Raw genomic sequence first — 22,362 nt, forward strand, 5'->3', positions numbered from 1 at the left:
TTTATCATTCATGTTTCACTTAATTTGCAGTTGTACTATGTAGTTAAATTATACTCCATCCGTCCATTCATAAGTGTCCTAATTAGTCATGGCACAGGTTTTAAGAAAGGTAAAGAAAAGTGAGTTTAATAAGTTATTGGAATATGAGTGTCACTTATATATAATCTTTTTATAATAAAATGCGAGTGAAATAAGTTGGTGGAACGTGGAGCCTACTTACTATTTATGGTAAAAATAAAATATGACTATTTTGGACGGACGGAAATAGCAAAATATGACTCTTAAGTTGGGACGGAGTGAGTATAATTAAAATAAAATTACATTAAAATTCTAAGATCACGTAAAAATAAAAAATATACATAATTAAAATCTTAAAATTATAAATTACATTAAGTCTCATTTACTATTTTTACGTGTCCATGAAAATAGTCTTATTTCAAAGTGGAAATATTTTCTTATACTTTATTCATATTTTCTCATTTCCTTTCTTACTACTCCCTGTGATTTATAGTAGTGGAGGTATTTCTATACGGCACAGAGATTAAGAAAAATATGTGTAGTGTAATTAATTAAAAAAAACTTATAAAGCACGAGAGAGGAAAAAGGAGATAGAAGAAAGCAAGTGAGAATCTAAAACGATATGGGTTATTGGGTTGAGACCACAAAGTCTCCTTATTCGGTTATAGGAATTAGCAAAAGTCCAACATCCTAAAATTCATGGTAAATAAAGAAGGCAGATTTCACATTTTTTTCTAATTAATGTATCATAAAATCGTTTAATTTGAAGCCAAACTATACATCCTCATATTATGTATTCATATATAGTTGGCTATGCCTTGTTTTGTTTGGATGAACAGGTAGACTCTCACGATTATTCTATCGATATTTAGAGTTCATAGATAGGTAATAAAGTTAGTTTGGACTCCTGAAGTAGTACAATAAAAGTCTAGCTATATTTTTCTCATAAGCATGAAAAGCTTGCTTTAGAGGAGCTGCTGCTCATGATCACGCCATTCTACGAGAGCCAGCGTGTGGCGGCCACCACAAGCGACCAGGGTCGCACACCAACTGCCTTCTTCCGCACTCAGATCCTTAGGAGGAGGGATGTTTATAGGCACTTCAGCTGGATGCCCGGTAGTTGCTTTCCGTCCATAACCTAAACGCCCATGGTCTCCTCGTCCAAACTGAAGTGATTCAGAATTCGTTGTCATTATGTGTGATAAAGTTTATTTATATATGTCTAGAATGTTTGATTTTTAAGTGAAGTCTGCAAAAACTCATCGAGTACATGCGACCATCCCATGTTAACGCAACAGAATGCGTACCTCCACAAGACATCTGCACTCCATAAGCATGTGGTTGAATAAAACATCTTGATTTGTTTCTCATCAAGACTTGAAACTCAAAACTAGTGATTTAGCGTAAAGGTGTGAGGATGTGTGGGAAAACCTGCACTGTTTCGTCGGCTACTTGAAGTTGAACCCTTTGAGGAACCATTTTGCTGCTCTTGTCATCTCCAAAACCCAGTCTTCCATGCTCCCCTCTACCCCACCCATCCACCTACATCAATATTCCTTATGCGCAGAAAGCTAAGAAATTGGATAGAACACCAATTTGACCAGAAAGCAAAGGAAGCTAAATTAGGGGTAATCCAATGAGGATTTTATCGCCATGGCATGTAGAGCTATTATGTGGAGAATGAAGTTACATACTTACATGTAACGCAATAGATAATGGTATATACATTGGCAAAGCTTGCCTTTATATTCATCCAAGACATGGTTAGACAAAAGATTAAGTTCTAAAGCTCAAATAAATGGACGTAAATATAGACGGGGCTCAAAAATCTTACTTCTCACTCATCAGTCAATGCAGTAATGCCATCCTCCTGCAGCAATATCAACCTGCAAAACCAGGTGACGAACAAAATCAGGATAATTATTCATCTATTAGTTTTCCTTTTTTTTTTTTCTTTGGGCAAGGAATGTTCAACAAATTATCAGTGAAGTGATTAAACAGAAAAGAAAATAGCCAACGATTCTTAAATTCATTGGTATATCTGACAAATTATGAATCTAAATGGCTTCAACCACCGAAAATGGTATATCCTCTTGTTGGCTAAGTCGTTGCAATATCTTTAATACAATGGTGATCTAATCATCTAGAGAAAGAAACAAAAATCAAAGGATATTGATGATCTTTTTTTCATGTATAAAAGCAATCATCTTGAGCAGTGAAGTTATGTGCTCGCAAGATGTAAGAAAAAGCTTTTAGGAGATATATCAAGGTCGGGACACAAACCAAATTGAGATCGGATAGTCCATTATCAAGCCACTACAGTTCCATTATCAAGAAGGGCCAACTTATGAAATGCTTCAACTGCAATAACTCTCACGCTGGCTAGGCCTTGCACTCGGACTGGGGTGAAAATTTGTTTTCTACAAACAAAGCAAACCCATGGAAAACATACGAATATCGCAATTAGATAACAAACAAGATAACGAAATTTCTGTAAACTCTAAGCAACTGCTATCAACAAAAGGATCAAACAGCATTAAAATAGAAATACTATTGTAGACTTCAATGCATGGGAACGTAAATATCACCGGGAGGCCATGGTTGACCCCATGTGCAAACATGTCCTTCCCGTGTTAGGACTACTGAATGCGTCCCACCAGCAGCTAGTTACCTGAGGTGTGAGAAAGTTAGACATGTTGACATTAGGTAAAATCAAGCATAAAGCCAGCATATCTATGAGGTGGGACATGCTAGTGAGAGATTAAAAGAAATAAACTTATAATAGGTAATATATACATGTGTTGGAAAATATGAGGCGGGACATTTGCCCCTCCTTTGCTAAAGGTAGATCCGCCCATGGACAAAGGGGTACTATATTATGTTCGCCATAAATAAGAAAAAAAGCCAGGTACCTGTACCTGCAGCTATCCATCCAGCCCTACCTCCTGTTTCAACGACAATGCAACTGCCAACATCTCTTAATAGGTGCAGTGGTTGTAGTGGTTTGAAACTCTATTGTTGCTAATTCTCTTTCAGCTACGGTTTAAGATTGGAGGGAACTGATTAACAAGTTTTGCTATAGCCTCTTGCGATTAGAAATTTTTCTATTTTATCTTTTGTTTTTTTAGTCCAGCACCAATCACATGTAATCTATCACTCTCTAACTTTCTACATATATAGGGGTTGGTTCCATAGTGAGAATTACATTTTATGTAAGAATGGGAGAACACCACCCGGAGCATATAATATTTTAATGATATAAATCACCACATTCGTCGTAATATTAACTTCATTACAAAAAGTGGAATTTTCATCTACGGGATTCAATCCCGGAGTGATGCATTTGTCGTCGATCTCCATGCTCATGTTCTAAATTTAAATAAGTATTCTCATTTGAATCTCTTCAAACACACACACACACAAACAATAAAAAGTACAAGTATAAATATTACAGAACTTATCAAGTCAGCACAATTTGAATGTTTGGCCGGTTTCCACTGGCAGCACAATTTCTTCACGAATAGTGTAGCTGGTTTCAGCCAGTTTAGAATGTTTCATTCTCTTCGAAGAGGTATTATCATCTATATCCAAACTTTCCTTCCCTTTCTTTCTAGCAGATAATACATCCTGTTAATTTTCAGAAGCACAACATTAGATAAAAAATAATGCGGCAGATCACAAAATCAGCAAATGTTATCTTTAAGGCCCTTTCCAATCGCTTTTGCTAACCTTTCCAGTCGCTTTTGCTGCCCTGGTAAGTACACCCATGGGTTGAAGGCCCTTTCTCCTCCTGAATGACACGGATGTACAACAGTAAAACACCAGAAATCATGGATAAATAAGTCATAAAACTCACATGCACACACTGCAATTGCAAATGCCCCTGCATTTCGGGCACTTCCATTCCTCCAAACTAGCTACTTCCTCCACCTTTTCACCGTACCTGAATCCAAGAACTTCAATTCACTTTCCACTTCGAGTACCTCAATCAAGAGCTAATCCTAGTAAACAGAAAACGTTTAGAACCTGTTCCATAGGCATCTGCAACACATCTTTACTGAACAGGGTTTCTTCTTCGTAAGATTCTTGCATGCTGCTGCGGGAGCCCTGGTTTTTTGACGACACTGCAGCAATGAGTTTACATGTGAGAAAAAGAAACGAAAACCAGTTTAGGCACATTCATGTCCACAGCTATATGAATTAAAGAGTGAAGTCAAATTCTGTAGCTCAATGACCAGATCCATCCAAGCCTAAATGAAATGCTATAAATAAAAAACAAAAAGGAATCAGGAGTTTTCGATATGAATAGGACTTACCTGATGGCAATATACTCTGTCACCAAAATTACTAACTTGGCTACCGGCATCCGATTTTCCGGTTGATTTAACGTTCTTTGCCGATGGAGACGCCACATAATTACCTAGGGATGCTTCAACCGCCATATCTGTGTAGTATTCAGATATCCAACACCGGAAATTTTCCTTCATTCTGAAATCTGAACTTGCCGGCGCTATGGTTTTGATGGTTTCGTAATGTGCAGCCGCGACAGTTCTCAATACTTATATCGGCAGAATTGGGAAATTTTGCCGTAGAATCTTTCGAAGTCATCTGCATTAAATTTCCTTGCCGATTCCTTTTCCCGCCTTCAAGAGAAATGGTTGTCTTTCTATCTGTGGATAGGAGTGAACTGTCAACAGAGGCGTACAGTAATAATATATCACACTGAATTTATTCATTCAAAATTAATTATTAACACAATAAAAATAATACTCCCTCCGTCCATAAAAAATAGTGCAATTTGTGTATGACACGGGTTTTAATGTATAATTGGTAAAGTAAGAGAAAAGAGAAAAAAGTAAGAGAGTAGAGAAAACGTAAGTGAGAAGTAGTGTTAGTGGAATAATGTGTAGGGTTATTATTTAGGAAATGCGTATTTACTTCTAGTGAGATGCACTCTTGAAATGCATATTCCAAATACTCCGTATTCCGAACACACATTCAAGGAACGTGTAAATAGTGCTCCCTTAGCTGAAATGCCTCTTGTAGCCTCATGGGTTTTAGAAATCATCATGGGTTTGAGTGTTCATGTCATCATCACATCCATTTCTAGTCATGGAATATTTTAGTAGGATATATAATTAAATTATTACATGGAACAAAAATTTTAAGATGGATCTAAGTTATAACATGAATATTTAAATGAAAATTTTAGTTTTTATATTTTTTTTACATTCTAAAAATGTTTATTTTATCAAGAAAAATTTTAAAAAACATTCTTAATATTTTATTATAATTTGAAGATAATTTAGTTATGTATATTATAATAAGAGATTAGTTGTATCAAATCTATTTAAATATATGAAACTTCATCTAATTTTAATATTTATTTATTCATTATTATGATACAACAAATTTTTTTGCAATCAACTGTCCCCTAAAATTAGGGACTTCAGAATGGCACGATTTTTAATACGAAATTGTTAAAGTATAAAAGAGATACTACAAAAGAAAAAGTAATTGAAATATTATTTGTGAAGAATGAATCCACCCATAAGAGTGAAAAGTTGCCAAACAGGGTAATGGGCTAATTTTGTAGAACCAACCAAAATCGAAAAAGGAGACTACTGTTTAGTGACAAAGGGAATAGAGAGTAAAAACTTAGTTTAGTTATTGAAATTAGCTTATACCCTCGTCACTATTTTCTCTAGCTTAGGTAATAAATATATAATACTCCGTACTATATACACTGATAAGGTCACCATGATTTATAACTCTCTCCATCACCTTTCTCCAAAGGCCTACAACTTCAATTCTAAGAAAGAATAAATGACTTAACGAATTTGAAAAACTAGTTACGCTTTCCATGTATGCATTTTTGAAACACGTTTTATTGATTGCATCAATCAAAATTAAACTATACATGCATTGGTAAGTACACCCATGGGTTGAAGGCCTCTTCTCTTCCTGAATGACACGGATGTTAAACAGTAAAACACCATACGATCATGGATAAATAAGTCAGAAAACTCACAAGCACACACTGCAGTTGCAAGCGCCCCTGCATTTCGGGCACTTCCATTCCTCCAAACTAGCTACTTCCTCCACCTCTTCACCATACCTGGATCCAAGAACTTCAATTTACTTGCCGTTTCGAGTACCTAAATCAAGAGCTAATCTTAGTAAACAGAAAACGTTTAGAACCTGTTCCATAGGCATCTGCGACATATCTTTACTGAACAGGGTTTCTTCTTCGTATGATTCCTGCATACTGCTGCGGGAGCCCTGTTTTTTTGACGACACTGCAGCATTGAGTTTACATGTGAGAAAAAGAAACGAAAAACCAATTTAGGCACATTCATCTCCACAGCTATATGAATTTAAGAGTGAATTGAAATTCTGCAGCTCAATGATCAGATCCATCGCAGCTTAAATGAAATACAATAAATAAAAAGTAAATCGGGAGTTTTGGGTATGAAAAGGACTTACCTGATGGCAATATACCCCGTCACCAGATTTACTAACTTGGCTATCGGCATCCGATTTTCCGGTTGATTTAACGTTCTCTGCCGACAGAGACGCCACAGAATTACCTAGGGATGCTTCAACCGCCATTTCTGTGTAGTATTCGGATATCCAACACCGGAAATTTTACTTAATTCAGTTTTCTTTCTTATGAAATCTCCGGCGCTGTGGTTTTGATGGTTTCGGAATGAGCAGCAGCGACAGTTTTCAATATTTATATTGGCAAAATTGGGAAATTTCCCTAGAATCTTTCGAAGCATCTGCATTAAATTTTCTTTGCCGATTCCTTTTCTCGCCTTTAAGAGAAGTGGTTGTCTTTCTATTTTAGCTCTGGTCTGTTTAGGAATGATCTGTAAACTTCATAGTCTACTCACATAAACACACTGAATTTATTTATTCAAAATTAACTATTGACACAATAGATATAATAATTTATTATATTTTGATTTCATTCTCATTTATACGCATATTTATAACTTTATTACAGTATTTCAGATTTTTAGTTACATAATAGCTCTAATGATACTTATTAAGCTTATAGTATCCAATAGTAATTCCCATTCACTCCAATTTAATTTGCAGTTGTACTATGTGGTTAAATTATATAATTAAAATAAAATTATATTAAAATTCTAAGATCTCGTACAAATTTAAAATATACATAATTAAAATCTTATAATTATAATAACCATGTCCCATAAAAATATGTTCACTTTCCATTTTCGTCCGTCCCATAAAAATATGTGCATTTCATTTTTGCAAAGATATATCAATTTAATAATGTAGATCCAACTATCCACTAACACTTCTTTAACTACCATTCTCCCGCTCTCTCTTATTTTATCATACCATTCTCCTCCTCTCTCTTACTTTACCAATTTTGGCTTAATTTTCATGCCATACACATTGCCCATATTTTTATGGGAAGAAGGGAGTATGATTAAACATGTAAATAACGTGATCAAAATTTTAGGATTAAATAACTAAAATTGAAATGACTCATTCTTCGTTAAGCAGTTGATAAGGTTATTTGACAAAAATAAATTAAACGGCTAGAAACACACGATATAAAGTGCAGGACATGTAAATCTTTATTTTTGTATTGATGTTTGCACTATGTGTAATATAAAGTCATATGTAACCAAATGCAAGTGAACGGATCCAAAATTTCCATAGTGGGATATTCGGTGCTTGCATTGTTTGCAACCTAGATAATAGGGGATTGCGAGATAAATAAATATGAAATGATACATATGACAATTGTTGCTATAACTAGGGTCCGCATTGTCATAAAAGCAACAATGAGTTGTCATAACTGCAACCGGTAATACTCTTCCTTTTCAAATAAGCAAAAAAACTACTCCCTTCGTCCCAGACTAATCGAAATGTTTCATTTTCGCATGTGTTTTGGAAAATGATAATAAATAGTTAGAGTGAAGAGAAAATAACGTAAGAGAGAAAATATTGTGAAGAGAGTTTTATCTACGTTATTCTCTTTCTTACTTTACTTTTCTCTCCGCTCTAACTATTTATTATTAATTTTGCAAGACATGTGTGAAAATGAAACATCTCGCTTAGGCTAGGACAGAGGGAGTATATAATACTTAATTGCGAGAGATAAAAAATAAGAAATGATACATATGGTAATTGTTGTTATAACTGGTGTCGCATTGTCTATAAAAGCAGCATTCAGTTGTCATAATTGCAACCGGTTATACTCTTCATTTTTGAATAAGCAAAAAACTAGTACTTGGATTGCAAGAGAAAAAGAGGAAATGATACATATAGTAATTGTCATTATAACTAGTATCAACATTGTCAGTAAAGCAACAAATAGTTGTCTTAAATGCAACCGGTAATACTCTTCCTTCGAATTAGCAAAAAAATTATATAAATTCTTTAATTTTTGCGTATTATATTAATGATTCAAAATTTTATAATACTATTTTGATAATTCTTCTATGCTTCTTCAACAAAAAAAAATCATGATGGAATTAAATTCTAACTCAAATAACTATGCAAAGATAGCAAAGATTTATTTATATCATGATACCACATATTATAAATCTATAATGTAGAATTTTGTAAACAATCGTAATTCTAAAAAGTATAATTCACGTAAAAAAAATCTAAACAAAAACATAAATGATAAATTTGCAATATATAATTTGGTAAATATATATTTCATCCGTTCACGAAAAATAGTCTCATTTTATCATTTTTGTGTGTGCATGAAAAATAGCCTTATTTCATTAAAAGGAAACATTATCTCATACTATATTCACATTTTCTCATTTTCTCTCTTACTAATCTTTATCTTCACTCTCTTACTTTTCTCTTTTTACTATCCTATTTAATTTACTTTTTCACCCCATCTCTTAATTTATTAATTTCTCATTAAAATATATGTTCACAAATAAAATTATTTTTCGTGAACGGAGTAGGAAGTATAAAAAGTATATTTTCACATAAAATGAATAAAACTATGAAATATTAAGAAAAATGTAAAATAATTAAGGAGCATAAAATATTATAGTGATAGTATAAAAATACTACTCCCTCCGTCCCACTAAAGATGACCCACTTTCCTTTTTGGTTTATCCAACTAAGATGACTCGTTACTAAAAATGAAAACAATTTTATCTTTATTTTATTATTTCTCTTAATTTACTCTCTCCACTTGGCACACAAAATAAAGTTGTATAAAATCTCGTGCCCCCCAAGAAATGGATTATCTTCCTTGGGACGATTGCGCACAGAACAACTAGATCTGAACTACTAGGCCAAGTAAAACAAGCAGAAACAATAAACATTCATAACCATGTAAAATTCAGAACATCACGTCTCACATCCACAACTCCAATCAATAATCCAACATCCAATCAACAACAGTAACAACTCCAATACGTCAGATCCATACTCCTCAACTCCGATTCAACAGATTCTCAACAAATCAAACCCGATCAACCCGATCTCTACTCCAATTCAAACATCAATTGCGAAAAGCATTAAATCAGTAAATACCAACACTTAAAACATCTGAAACAACTAAACAGAAAACATAAACTTCCATAGCAACGATACGTAAAGTTCAATACGGAAATGATAAACACCGAGCTTCTAAAACATCGAAGCCTCGGCTCAAAACAACGGAAAACAGTAAATTGTATCTTCGCCCTTCACAAGGACGGTGCTACACCACTGTAAATGAACTAGACTACCATCAATATGCCAGAATTTAACCCATAAATGCTTAAATGCGTAGAGAATTGTGTGTGAAGTGATGAGCTAAGAGCGGAAAAGTGAAGGTGATGAATGATGATTCATTCTTCGATCTCTTTCATGTTGTCTCTATTTATTGCTGAGGCTCGAACTTCTAGGGTAATTCTTCTGCTGAATTGTCGATTTTTCCCTCCTACAAAGTCCTTCAAAAAGATATTTTCCGCTCTCAGCTGCTTCCTCGATCTCCTCGGTCAGGTTGCAAACTGGGTTCTTCACTCCATTTTCCTCCGATTTCCTCTACCTGGTCGATTTTTCCTTAGTTTCCCAGACCTGGCAGATCCTCTACGCACCTAAACTTAAAATGTGTATTAGTTTATGGAAATCATAGAATTTAAACCCATAACCGATCCAAGAAATTGGCCTTATCACCCATTCATGGCATTACCAACCTTTCCAGTCGCTTTTGCTGCCCTGGTAAGTACACCCATGGGTTGAAGGCCCTTTCTCCTCCTGAATGACACGGATGTACAACAGTAAAACACCTAAAACACCAGACGATAATGGATAAATAAGTCAGAAAACTCACATGCACACACTGCAATTGCAAACGCCCCTGCATTTCGGGCACTTCCATTCCTCCAAACTAGCTACTTCCTCCACCTTTTCACCGTACCTGGATCCAAGAACTTCAATTCACTTTCCACTTTGAGTACCTAAATCAAGAGCTAATCCTAGTTAACAGAAAACGTTTAGAACCTGTTCCATAGGCATCTGCAACACATCTTGACTGAACAGGGTTTCTTCTTCGCAAGATTCTTGCATGCTGCTGCGGGAGCCCTGATTTTTTGGCGACACTGCAGCAATGAGTTTACATGTGAGAAAAAGAAACGAAAACCAGTTTAGGCACATTCATGTCCACAGCTATATGAATTTAAGAGTGAAGTTAGATTCTGCATCTCAATGACCAGATCCATCCATGCATAAATGAAATACTATAAACAAAACAAATGAATCAGGAGTTTTCGGTATGAATAAGACTTACCTGATGGCAATATACTCCGCCACCAGAATTACTAACTTGGCTACCGGCAGCCGATTTTCCGGTTGATTTAACGTTCTTTGCCGACGGAGATACAACAGAACTACCTAGGGATGCTTCAACCTCCCTTTCTGTGTAGTATTCAGAGATCCAAGACCGGAAATTTTCCTTCATTCTGTTTTCCTTCTGAAATCTGAACTTGCCGGCGCTGTGGTTTTGATGGTTTCGTAATGTGCAGCGGCGACAATTCTCAATACTTATATTGGCAGAATTGGGAAATTTTGCCCTAGAATCTTTCGAAGTCATCTGCATTAAATTTTCTTTGCCGATTTCTTTGTCTTTCTATCTTAGCTCTGTTCCGTGTGTAGGAATGATCTGTAAACAGAGGCGTACAGTAATAATATACCACACTGAATTTATTCATTCAAAAATTAACTATTAACACAATAAAAATAATAATTTCTATATTGACTTCATTCTCATTTACACGCATATTTATAACATTATTAGTAGTAATGGCTCTAATGATACTTATTAAGCTTAAACCTTATAATTCTCATTCACTAACCCAATTTAATTAGTACTATTTCCATAACTGAGTCTTAAAAATTAAGGGTATTGGCAATGACAATCGAAGAATAATTTAAGCAATTTATCACTCATAACAAACACTCGAGTAACTCCTATAACTTCCATCATTACAAAAAAAAACTTCTCTTTTAAAGACACCAAAATTGAGACGCAGCAACTATGGTTTGAAATTTTTAAAAAATAATCATAATTTATAGCCACCCAAAAGGAAGCGTGTCTAAGTTGAGGGAAAATTATCTTAATCTTTTGTTTTCTAGGACTCTTCTAGTTGTGTCTCCTAATTTTAGTTTGGACACACAAATTAGCGTCCTTATTAGTATTAAAAATGTCTTAGCGGTTCTTTTTGTTGTAGTGCATACTAATTTCTACGAGTGCATATTCTCCCCAGGCATCTTTAAGATTCACAACTGTCAGAATTCGACTCGTGTACTTATAAGTTTTCCGATAGTGTTCTGTGGTGCTGACCATAATTCTAAAAATGCAACTAGGAAAAACCTACAAAATTTGAATGAGAATATAGTTTACCTTGTAGTAATATTCTTCTCAATTTCTTTTTTTTCCTTCAGCAATGAGAGCAAACCATTTTTCATGTAAGGTAAGAGTATCCTCTTTCCCAACATCTAGCGGTAGGAGATTATAGTTAGCCATGCTCAACAGCAAATAACACAATAAAACAGTTGCCATGATAGTGGGATCTACTCTTGTAGCATCAGCGGTCTGATGAACTGATTTAAATGATAGATAGCATCAAAAGGTTAAACAAGTTTTTGTTCCCGCATAGATTTCATAAACTGTGTTATCAAAAGTTGAAGCTACAATTGCAATTTATTATGCCAGAATCATACTTTGCTGACAAGTTGGAGAGGTTATGCGATAAGCAAAGCAAAGTAAGTATTAGTTACACAACACAATACTACAGTGGTTTTGACTCCCACTCAGCATTGAAATTTATAGAAAGGTCAAAAGATTGATTAATAGGTATGCTGAAAAATCAGGGTTGAGGATACAAGCAATAGGAGACCAAACATTCTGAAGAGCTATTACGTTAAGACAATTCTCATGCAGCACATTGCAAAGTGCTCGCTTGCATGAAATTGACCTGTAATTTTCAGGACTAATCATGCCAATAATGAAATAGAAAGGGTTCTTTCAAGAAAATTCTGGGTGTGGGTACCCACATCCATCGGGCATAGGTACCCGCTGCTGGTATTCGGGGCATCTGAGGGTAGGGGGAATTCTCGATTTTTTGGGCGAAGGGACCCACAACTTTTTTGTAATTTAGAGAAAAAATATAACATAGATTTCTGAAAGGGGAATATTTTTTTGACTTATAAATATGGAAAAAACGCATTTGGAAAATGCGTTACTTCTGAATCCAGATTCGTCATACTCCAAATACGCATTCAAGGAACGCTTAATTAGTGCTCCCTCAGCTGAACGCCATATTCCAAATACACAACTAAGGACGCATTTTCGGGTGCAGGTATCAGTGGCTTGTTTGTAATTTAGGGTGAAAACAAAATATATATTTCCGAAAGGGGAACAATTTTTTACTTGTAAATATGGAAAAAACGCATTTGGCAAATGCGTATTCACTTCTAGTGAGACGCATTCTTGAAATGCATATTCCAAATACGCCGTTATCTGAAACACGCATTCAATAAAAAGTGATTGAAGTATTATTTGTGAAGAATGAGACCCACCCCATAAGAGTGAAAAAGTTGCCAAACAGGGAAATGGGCTAATTTTGTAGGACTAACCAAAACAGAGAAAGGAGACTACTGTATAGTGACAAAGGGAATAGAGAGTAAAAGCTTAATTTAGCGATTGAAATTTGCTTCTACCATCGTCACTATTTTCTCTCGCTTAGGTAATTATCATTGATAAGGTCACCATGATTTATAACTCTCTCCGTCACCTTTCTCCAAAGGCCTACAGCTACAATTCTAAGAAAGAATAAATGACTTACGAATTTGAAAACTAGTTACGCTTTCCATGTATGCGTTTTTGAAAAACGTTTTATTGATTGCATCAATCAAAATTAAATTATATATGCATTAAGATACGGTGTATTTCTCAAGTGTGACATATACACTGGGTGGATAGAGGCAGATGGAGGCAGGAATTTGTAGTTGCGAGGGGAACTTTACATATGAAAGAATTTTGAGAATTTGAGAAGGGGCATGCTAGTGAGAGGATAAAAGAAATAAACATATAATAGGTAATATATACATTTGTTGGAAAATATGAGGTGGGACAATTGCCCCTCCTTTGCTCAAGGTAGATCCGCCCATGGACAGAGGGAGTACATATTTTATGTTCGCCCTAAATTAGAAAAAAAATCCAGCGGGTATCCATTTTACCGGCCCTACCTCGCTACCTCCTGTTTCAACCACAATGCCATTGCCAACATCTCTTAATAGGTGCAGTGGTTGTAGTGGCTGAAACTCTCTATTGTTGCTAATTATCTCTGAGCTAGGGTTTAAGATTGGAGGGAACTGATTTACGAGTTTTTCAAGTTTATAATATGACTGTGGCAGATTTGGGTCGTTTCTAATATTTTCATCCACCTTTGTGTACATGCCTGTTTTGACATAGTGCCGCAGTTAATAGAGATGCAGTAGATTAGATAGAGATGTTATGTAATGTTTGTGTTCTGATATTTAGTTGATTAGGTTAAACTATTGTTCGGTTGATATGGGTCTAGGCTTGCATTAAGGTTTGTTAGTATTTTATTTATAAGACTATGTTTCCTCTGTTGCATTGATCAAAAATATAATTTAAGAGATCAGCGTCTATGATCATGCCTCTTGCGATTAGAGATTTTTCTATTCTATCTTTTGTTTTTCTTCTGTTCTTTTACGGCACCAATCACATGTACTCTATCACTCTCTAGCTCTCTACATATGTAGGAGTTGGGTCCGTAGTGAGAATTACATATCATGTAAGAATGGAAGAACACACCCGGAGCATATAATGATATAGATAACCACATTCGTCTTGAAATTAACTGCATTACAAAAAATGGAATTTTCATGCATGGGATTCAATCCCCGAGTGATGCATTTGTTGTAGAAATGGAATTGAATCTCTTCACACAGACACACAGACACACAAACACGGACCCGTGTTTAACAATAAAAATTAGTAAAAATATTACAGAACTTACGCTTCAAAAGCATTGCCTCTGACTCGAGCAGCTTTCCATGAGCTTGCTCTGCAGCAGATCTATTAAGAGAAACAATTGCTTCCAGCTCCCCATCCCTAGCATCAATAGCTTTGGCAGCGTCCTCTTTTATTTTCTGCTTCAAAGAGAAGAGGAAGAAATTTGACATAAGTCTAGTTTCACAGCTGGTGTGTTTACTGATGACAATGTTTAATTACCTCGCCTTTTGCTTCAAAAACCTTATGTATAGCTTCTTCTGCCTTTTGGTCAAATTGTGTTTTTTGGTGTTTTATCCAATTTCTTAGCTTTCTGTGAATAAAAGAAAATCAATCAAGGTGAGAATTAAAGAGGGAGTGGCATGTATAACATAAAACAGAAAGATTCTTACTTCGTGCCAAGAGCATGAATGCATAGTAGATTTAAGACCCTAAGCATTTCTGAAGTATTTAAAGCGTCATGGTCGGCAGCCTTCTCTAAATAATGCTTCCCCAACATTTTAAGAACATGTTCAGATTCAGCAAAGCATTTCTTTAGCACACTGAACCACGAGTTCGGATTCGGCTTCGCAACCCTATACACAAAATGGAAAAGCATTTATTCCAGCATAATAAATTCTGACTTGTCAATTGTTACTAAATCAAGGGACATACTTCTCTCCCTCTTCCTCATTAATTACTGATAGCAGGTGTACATGAAACAGGATAGCCGGACATGATCTTCCATGCTTTGCAGTTCGCCCATGAAATATATCTCGGAGGACACATAATGCTTCCCCATCTTTCAATTTTAGGATCTGTTGCACATTAGAGGAAGCAAACCATAAAGATAAGTAAATCCATAGCGATAAAGGTACTTGTAATTATATAATACGGAGATGCTGATTGGAAATAGTGATTACTAACGAGAAAACATTTCAAACAGAAGAACAACTAATCGTAAACCAGAAATCAATATCCTACATGAATACAATAAGCACTGAGAATATTGGGTTCATATGTGAGTTGAATGTTTATGAATACCTAGATAAGGACAGCAACCTAAAAAGATTGAAAATGGGAGATGCAGCGCATTTGTAATAGGAAATCCATATGCATGATAATAGCTTGTTTCAAATAATCATAAGCATCTGCTAATTACTACTATATGAGTAGAGTCACTTGCCTCTCCAAAAACATAACAGAATTCAAGAAACTCCAAAGCATTTCTAACATCTTCTGCAGGTACATCAATGCCAGCCACACTGCTCAAATCTGTTCCCTCTGGCAGCACAATTTCTTTAGGAATAGTCTGGCTGGTTTCTGCCAATTTAGAATGCTTCATTCTCGTTGAAGAGGTATTATCATCTGCATCCAAACTTTCCTTCCCTTTCTTTCTAGGAGATAATAAATCCTGTCAACATCACAAAATCAGCAATTGTTATCTTTAAGGTGCCTACATTTTCCAGAGACCCATTCATGGCATTACCAACCTTTCCATTATCTGAACCCTCAGCAGTTGGCATCTCGGCAGTCGCTTTTGCTGCATTGGTAAGTACACCCATGGGTTGAAGGCCTCTTTTCTTCCTGAACGACACGGATGTTAAATAGTAAAACACCAGACGATCATGGATAAATAAGTCAGAAAACTCACAAGCACACACTGCCGTTGCAAGCGCCCCTGCATTTCGGGCACTTCCATTCCTCCAAACTAGCTACTTCCTCCACCTCTTCACGGTACCTGGATCCAAGAACTTCAATTCACTTGCCATTTCGAGTACCTAAATCAAGAGCTAATCCTAGTAAACAGAAAACGTTCAGAACCTGTTCCATAGGCATCTGCGACATAACTTTACTGAACAGGGTTTCTTCTTCGTAAGATTCCTGCATGCTGCTGCGGGAGCCCTAGTTTTTTGACGACACTGCAGCATTGAGTTTACATGTGAGAAAAAGAAACGAAAAACCAATTTAGGCACATTCATCTCCACGGCTATATGAATTTAAGAGTGAATTGAAATTCTGCAGCTCAATGATCAGATCCATCCCAGCTTAAATGAAATACTATAAATAAAAAAAATGAATCAGGAGTTTTCGGTATGAATAGGACTTACCTGATGGCAATATACTACTTGGCTACCGACATCCGATTTTCCGGTTGATTTAACGTTCTTTGCCGATGAGGACGCCACAGAATTACCTAGGGATGCTTCAACCGCCATTTCTGTCTAGTATTCAGATATCCAACACCGGAAATTTTATCTAATTCGGTGTTCCTTCTTCTGAAATCTGAACTCGCCGGTGCTGTGGTTTGGATGGTTTCGAAATGTGCAGTGGCGACAGTTCTCAATACTTATAATGGCAGAATTGGGAAATTTTGCCCTAGAATCTTTCGAAGTCGTCCGCATTGAATTTTCTTTGCCGATTCCTTTTTCCGCATTCATGAGAAATGGTTGTCTTTCTATCTTAGCTCTGTTCTGTGTGTAGGAATGATCTGTATACAGAGGAGTACGGTCATGATCTACTCACACAGTCACATTGAATTTATTTATTCAAAATTAACTATTAACACAATAAAAATAATAATTTCTATATTGACTTCTTTCTCATTTATACGCATATTTTTAACTTTATTACAGTATTTTAGGTACATAGCGGCTCTAATGATACTTATTAAGTTTATAAGTATGTTATAGCAATTCCCATTCTCTCCTATTTAATTGTTTTTTAACTAGGGTCGGCATTGTCATAAAAGCAACAATGAGTTGTCATAACTGCAACCGGTAATACTCTTTCTTTTCAAATAAGCAAAAAAACTACGCCCTACGTCCCAGACTAAGAGTGAGGTTTCATTTTCGCATGTGTTTTGGAAAATGATAGTTATAAATAGTTAGAGTGAAGAAAAACTAACGTAAGAAAGATACTCCCTCCGTCCCAAGATAAATGACTTGTATTCCTTTTTGGGATGTCCCACTATAAGTGACCTATTTCTAATTTTAGCAAAAAGTCACCTCTCTTACTTTATTCTCCACCTACTTTATTCTCTCTTCTCTCCTCTACTTTTCTCTCTCTCATACTTCACTCTCTCCACTTTAACTTATTTAAATACCATTCCTTAAATCCCGTGCCCAAAAAGAAGTAAGTCACTTATCTTGGGACGGAGGGAGTAATATTGTAGAAAAGAGTTTTATCTACATTATTCTCTTTCTTACCTTACTTTTCTCTTCACTCTAACTATTTATTACTCCCACTGTCCCATAGTAGACGTCACACTTTCCTTTTTAGTTTGTCCCACAAAAGATGTCACATTTCCTCTTTTGGAAAAAGTTCCTTCTCACATCAATTATAAAATTATATTTTCACTCACCACTTAACACACAAATAACATCTCCTAAAATCTTGTGTCATCTCCCAAGTGATACATCTACCTTGGGACGGAGGGAGTATTATTTTCGCAAAACATGTGCGAAAATGAAATGTCTCGCTTAGGCTGGGACAGAGGGAGTATATAATAAGGAATTGCAAGAGATATAAATAAGAAATGGTACATATGGTAATTGTTGTTATAACTAGTGTCGCCATTGTCTATAAAAGCAACATTCAGTTGTCATAATTGCAACCGGTAATGCTCTTCATTTTTGAATAAGCGGAAAACTACATGGACTGCACGAGATAATTAAATAGAAAATGATACATATGGTAATTGTCATTATAACTAGCAGTGGTGGAGCCACGCTGGGGCCCCCTCAGCCATTTTCACTTTTCCCTTATATAATATATATATATATATATATATATAGGATTGTCTTAAAATGACAACACCTCTTAAAGTAACACCATACCACCATTCCTAGCCAATCATTTGTACATGTGGACGAATAATAAGCTGCCATGTGGCAATCATAAAAATTGCTCAAGGGTAAATTTTCACGGACTGCAATATCCAATACACCAGACTGCAATTTTTTCCGACTGCAATATCCAATACGCGAGACTGCAATCTATAGATTGCAGTCTAGCGTTTATACTATTGCAGTCTAGCATATATAATATTGCAGTCTAGCGTGGTGTCACAGTGTCATTTTAAGAGTGATGTTATTTTAACGCATCCCTATATATATAGGGTCTTGTTAGGATGAGATTTTTTGGCATAATTGAGAAATGAGATGCAATCTCAGCCACTAATTCACAAGATTAACTTAATGTCAACAACTATCACATTATGTCAACACGGGGATATAATTGTCTTTTTATTAAATTGTATTTGAAATCATTTTCTAAAACTCTAGCTTCAAAGTCTTCAAATCTTCAGCATTCAAATCTTCAAATCTTTATCATTCAAATCTTCAAATCTTCAACATTCAAATCTTCAAATCTTCAAATCTTCAACATTCAATAAAATAACACTTATTAAAATTTTAACAACTAAAAAATAACACTTATAATTCACATATCAATACCAAGAATATCGAATGTCAACAACTCGTATTAAAATGTCAACAACTAACAAATAACACTTACAATTCACATATCAATATCGAGAATATCGAATGTCAACAACTCGTATTAAAATGTCAACAACTAACAAATAACACTTACTATTCACATATCAATATCGAGAATATCGAATGTCAACAACTCGTATTAAAATGTCAACAACTAACAAATAACACTTATACTTCACATATCAATACCGAGAATATCGAATGTCAACAACTCGTATTAAAATGTTAACAACTAACAAATAAAACTTACAATTCACATATCAATACCGAGAATATCGAATGTCAACAACTCGTATTAAAATGTCAACAACTAAAAAATAACACTTATAATTCACATATCAATACCGAGAATATCGAATGTCAACAACTCGTATTAAAATGTTGACTCATGCTAAATTTGCAATAAATATGTCACCCACAAGTGAATGGGGTATGTAGCACGTGGCAAGTTGAAATTATCGATCCTCGAAGACTAAATGCCGGCTTGAGTACTACGATGCAACTTTGAACACTATCTAGACTAATAGAAGGGGTTTTTGGGTTTTTTCTTAACTAAGATCAAAGAACAAGTAAACAAATAGCAAATTAGGAAAATAAAGCAAATAAGGGTAGTTTTCACTCAAATTGGGAAGGTAGGGATATGGATCCGTTGGTATGGATCACGGGTGTTCACCTAGGGATCATGCTCATCTAAATGGTCTTATGTGTGGCTAGGAAGGTCGGGTTAATTGGCTAGACCCCCTCTCGGGTGCACCTAACGCGTTGATCGGCCTCTAATGTCGGAGTCTCCTCCCTACACTTCGAAACCGACTCCTAAAACCTACAGACCCAAGCCCTCTCTCTAGCTATGCCTCTCTCGAGCACATACAACGCACGGAGTTGTTGGTTATTTATCAATCTAATCAAGCATCTCTCAATGGCAATAATTAGAATAAGACATATCCAATTGGTAGCTAATCAATTAGACAATGAAACAAACACAATAACCAACAAAACCACCACAAAAGATATAGATAAGCATAATTCGAGGTTTAACCCATGGATTCCATACAAACTTCACCAATATCCCTAATAAGAACTTAGCTACTCATAATAGAAACTGGGACAAAGGAAAATACAAAAACATCAAAGGAAAACATAGTAAGAAAAGATAATAGAACTCCCTAAGGTAGACTTGATGTTGGGGAGGATCTTTCTTCTTCAATCACTTGAAGATGGAAGCCTCCTTGCCTTCAATCTTCTTGAATCTCTCGATTTTTCTCTCAATTTGCAGTGGGGGAAGTTGGGGTTCGAAAATGAGTGAGAACCCCTTTTATATTTGAAGCTGTCAAAAACACCCGACCGGGTGATTTGCAGGTGGCAAAACACCCGACCGAGTTTTCTCTCTGGAACCCGCTAGTTGCACGAAACACCCGACCGGGTTTTCCGAGAATGGAAAACACCCGGTCGGGTTTCTTCTCTGGAATCAGCCATTTGCTCCATTTTGCTCCGTTTTGACCTGTTTTTACTTCAAAACTCCGACAAACTCATTACTTCATCTAATTGATGACTATATGAGTGAAAACCTATTATAAACACCTTAAACCATCAAAAGCACTCTCTAATCACCCATAAAACAAGCCTAAACTATGAGTTTGTCAACTCCCCCAAACTTAAACACTTGTTTGTCCCTAAACAAGAAGAAGAAAATAAGAAGACAAACTCATGTAAGGATGTTGGAGTGTCATCATTGCCTCAGTAGAAATAAAGTAATCAACAAGTATCAATGGCCTCGTAGTAAAGTATAATATTATAAAGTATTGCTTCAAGCTACTATCATGTACTCAACCTTGCCAATTCGCCCTCACAAGGAGAAAATGCAATGTGCATTTTAGAAATTTCACTCACTCTCAAGGTGTATAGGCTCATGACATAACTCTCAAATCATCAAATCATGCATAGTTTACCATATGCTTGCTCGAAATCTACACTCTCCTCTACTACGGTGTGATTAAAGATCTAAGGTCCGAAAGGTCTTTTCTATAGGTTGTAATGTAGGCTCTTTGGATAGGTGAGGTAATTTTTGGCTAAAGTGACTTTAATCCCCAAGATATGACATATTCAACTTCACCAACTTTCTTCCCCAATCTTAGCTAGTACTAGGCTTTGCCTAGACTCTTCTCATCTATCAACATTCCACTTATGTTCAATACCTCTTTTTCAACATTCAAGGCACCCCTTTTTCACCAAATGTCAATTGCTCACCATTTTTTGCTTTCATTTTTTTCTTTTCTTTTCTTTTTCCCCCTTTTTTTTTCTTTTTCTCCATGCTTTGCATGGTATCATCACTATTTTTTTTTTCTTTTTCTTTTTCTTTTCTAACTCAACAAACTTGTTTTTCATTTGCCAACACCACTTTCACATTTCTCTTTGATTTTTCAAAAGTACCACATGACAATTCCAACCCCTCGGTTTGTCAAAGAAAAGGTTTATAGGCTCAAAGTGGGCTAACAAGGATTATTAACATAGCGGGTGAAATAGGATTTGGCTAATAAAAATGGCCTAACATCCTCCCTTATCTCTATAGCTACTATGTAGACTCAAGGAGATCGCGAGCAAGTTCTAGAAACATATGACATGCTTGAGATAAAACACACATTTAGTGATAGTATAGGCTTAATTCTCACAAGGTCATTTTGGCAAAAGACAAGGCATCATGCGATTCACTTTAGGCAATTTGAAATGAAAATTACATGTTACTTAGCCATATCAACAAGATTTTCAAAAATTTTTGCACAAAATAATCATTGGCAACTCCTCCAACAAATCCCCACACTCGTTCAAACATCACTTTCTCTCACCCTATTGTCATTCTACCCAAGGAAGATTATTAAACACACTAAGAAAACAAGAAAAACATTCCTAAAAAGAAACATAAACACAAAAACAACACAAATGGAACAAGGAAAATATTCCACAAAATCCACAAACAAAGAAAATCATAAGTTAGGTTACATGCCCAAATATCATCATCAAATATAGTTAAAAGAATAGGGGTACATGCCGGGTATCATCAAATCAAATCAACGAGAGAGAGAAAAGTAAAAGGAACATGTCGGGTATCATCAAATCAAATCAACGAGAGAGAGAAAAGTAAAAGGAAATCCACTAGACACCCCCCAAACTTATTCTAAGCAATGCTAGGATAAGTTTGAAAGAGAGTGGATCTTCCATGGACCTTCACTATCGAAGCATTGAAGGGGACCTAGCCGTTGAAGCAAGTCCCGACATGGTTGTTGTGCAACCTTGTAATCTAACTTGGCCAAGGCATTCCATTTGTAAATCTCT

General features: G+C 35.6%; 2 protein-coding genes across 7 annotated transcripts; both read right to left on the reverse strand.

Annotated features, from left to right (window-relative positions):
- Nucleotides 1-725: 725 nt before the first annotated feature.
- On the reverse strand, nucleotides 726-6,873 carry LOC125204130 (uncharacterized). Of its 3 annotated transcripts, XM_089065401.1 has the most exons (11): nucleotides 6,505-6,873; nucleotides 6,220-6,317; nucleotides 6,050-6,136; nucleotides 4,335-4,688; nucleotides 4,045-4,142; nucleotides 3,875-3,961; nucleotides 3,748-3,808; nucleotides 2,302-3,645; nucleotides 1,450-1,904; nucleotides 1,326-1,338; nucleotides 726-1,184 (listed from the first exon to the last, which is right to left on the reverse strand). In XM_089065401.1, the coding sequence occupies exons 4-8, from the start codon at nucleotides 4,503-4,505 to the stop codon at nucleotides 3,484-3,486; spliced, it is 579 nt and encodes a 192-aa protein (XP_088921527.1). In that variant the 5' UTR covers nucleotides 4,506-4,688; nucleotides 6,050-6,136; nucleotides 6,220-6,317; nucleotides 6,505-6,873; the 3' UTR covers nucleotides 726-1,184; nucleotides 1,326-1,338; nucleotides 1,450-1,904; nucleotides 2,302-3,483. The 3 variants fall into 3 exon arrangements, with proteins under 3 accessions (XP_088921527.1, XP_088921528.1, XP_088921526.1); XM_089065402.1 differs by lacking the exon at nucleotides 1,326-1,338 and having other exon boundaries at nucleotides 4,335-4,684; XM_089065400.1 differs by lacking the exon at nucleotides 1,326-1,338.
- Nucleotides 6,874-9,589: 2,716 nt separating this feature from the next.
- Nucleotides 9,590-17,031, reverse strand: LOC125222557 (uncharacterized). 4 transcript variants are annotated; one of them, XM_048125254.2, is made up of 15 exons: nucleotides 16,645-17,031; nucleotides 16,358-16,455; nucleotides 16,188-16,274; nucleotides 16,027-16,120; nucleotides 15,720-15,947; nucleotides 15,209-15,351; nucleotides 14,947-15,129; nucleotides 14,777-14,867; nucleotides 14,562-14,694; nucleotides 11,918-12,012; nucleotides 10,805-11,176; nucleotides 10,519-10,616; nucleotides 10,349-10,435; nucleotides 10,212-10,272; nucleotides 9,590-10,112 (listed from the first exon to the last, which is right to left on the reverse strand). In XM_048125254.2, exons 1-10 carry the CDS (start codon nucleotides 16,750-16,752, stop codon nucleotides 11,936-11,938), a joined length of 1,242 nt encoding a protein of 413 aa, XP_047981211.1. In that variant the 5' UTR covers nucleotides 16,753-17,031; the 3' UTR covers nucleotides 9,590-10,112; nucleotides 10,212-10,272; nucleotides 10,349-10,435; nucleotides 10,519-10,616; nucleotides 10,805-11,176; nucleotides 11,918-11,935. The 4 variants fall into 4 exon arrangements, with proteins under 4 accessions (XP_047981211.1, XP_047981195.1, XP_088922163.1 ...); XM_048125238.2 differs by having other exon boundaries at nucleotides 11,918-12,117; XM_089066037.1 differs by lacking the exon at nucleotides 15,720-15,947 and having other exon boundaries at nucleotides 11,918-12,117.
- Nucleotides 17,032-22,362: the final 5,331 nt, after the last annotated feature.

Source organism: Salvia hispanica, chromosome 2 (genome assembly GCF_029641045.1).
Source record: "Salvia hispanica isolate PSC_SH4W2 chromosome 2, Shi_PSC_v1, whole genome shotgun sequence".
In the NCBI taxonomy this organism is placed as follows: domain Eukaryota; kingdom Viridiplantae; phylum Streptophyta; class Magnoliopsida; order Lamiales; family Lamiaceae; genus Salvia; species Salvia hispanica.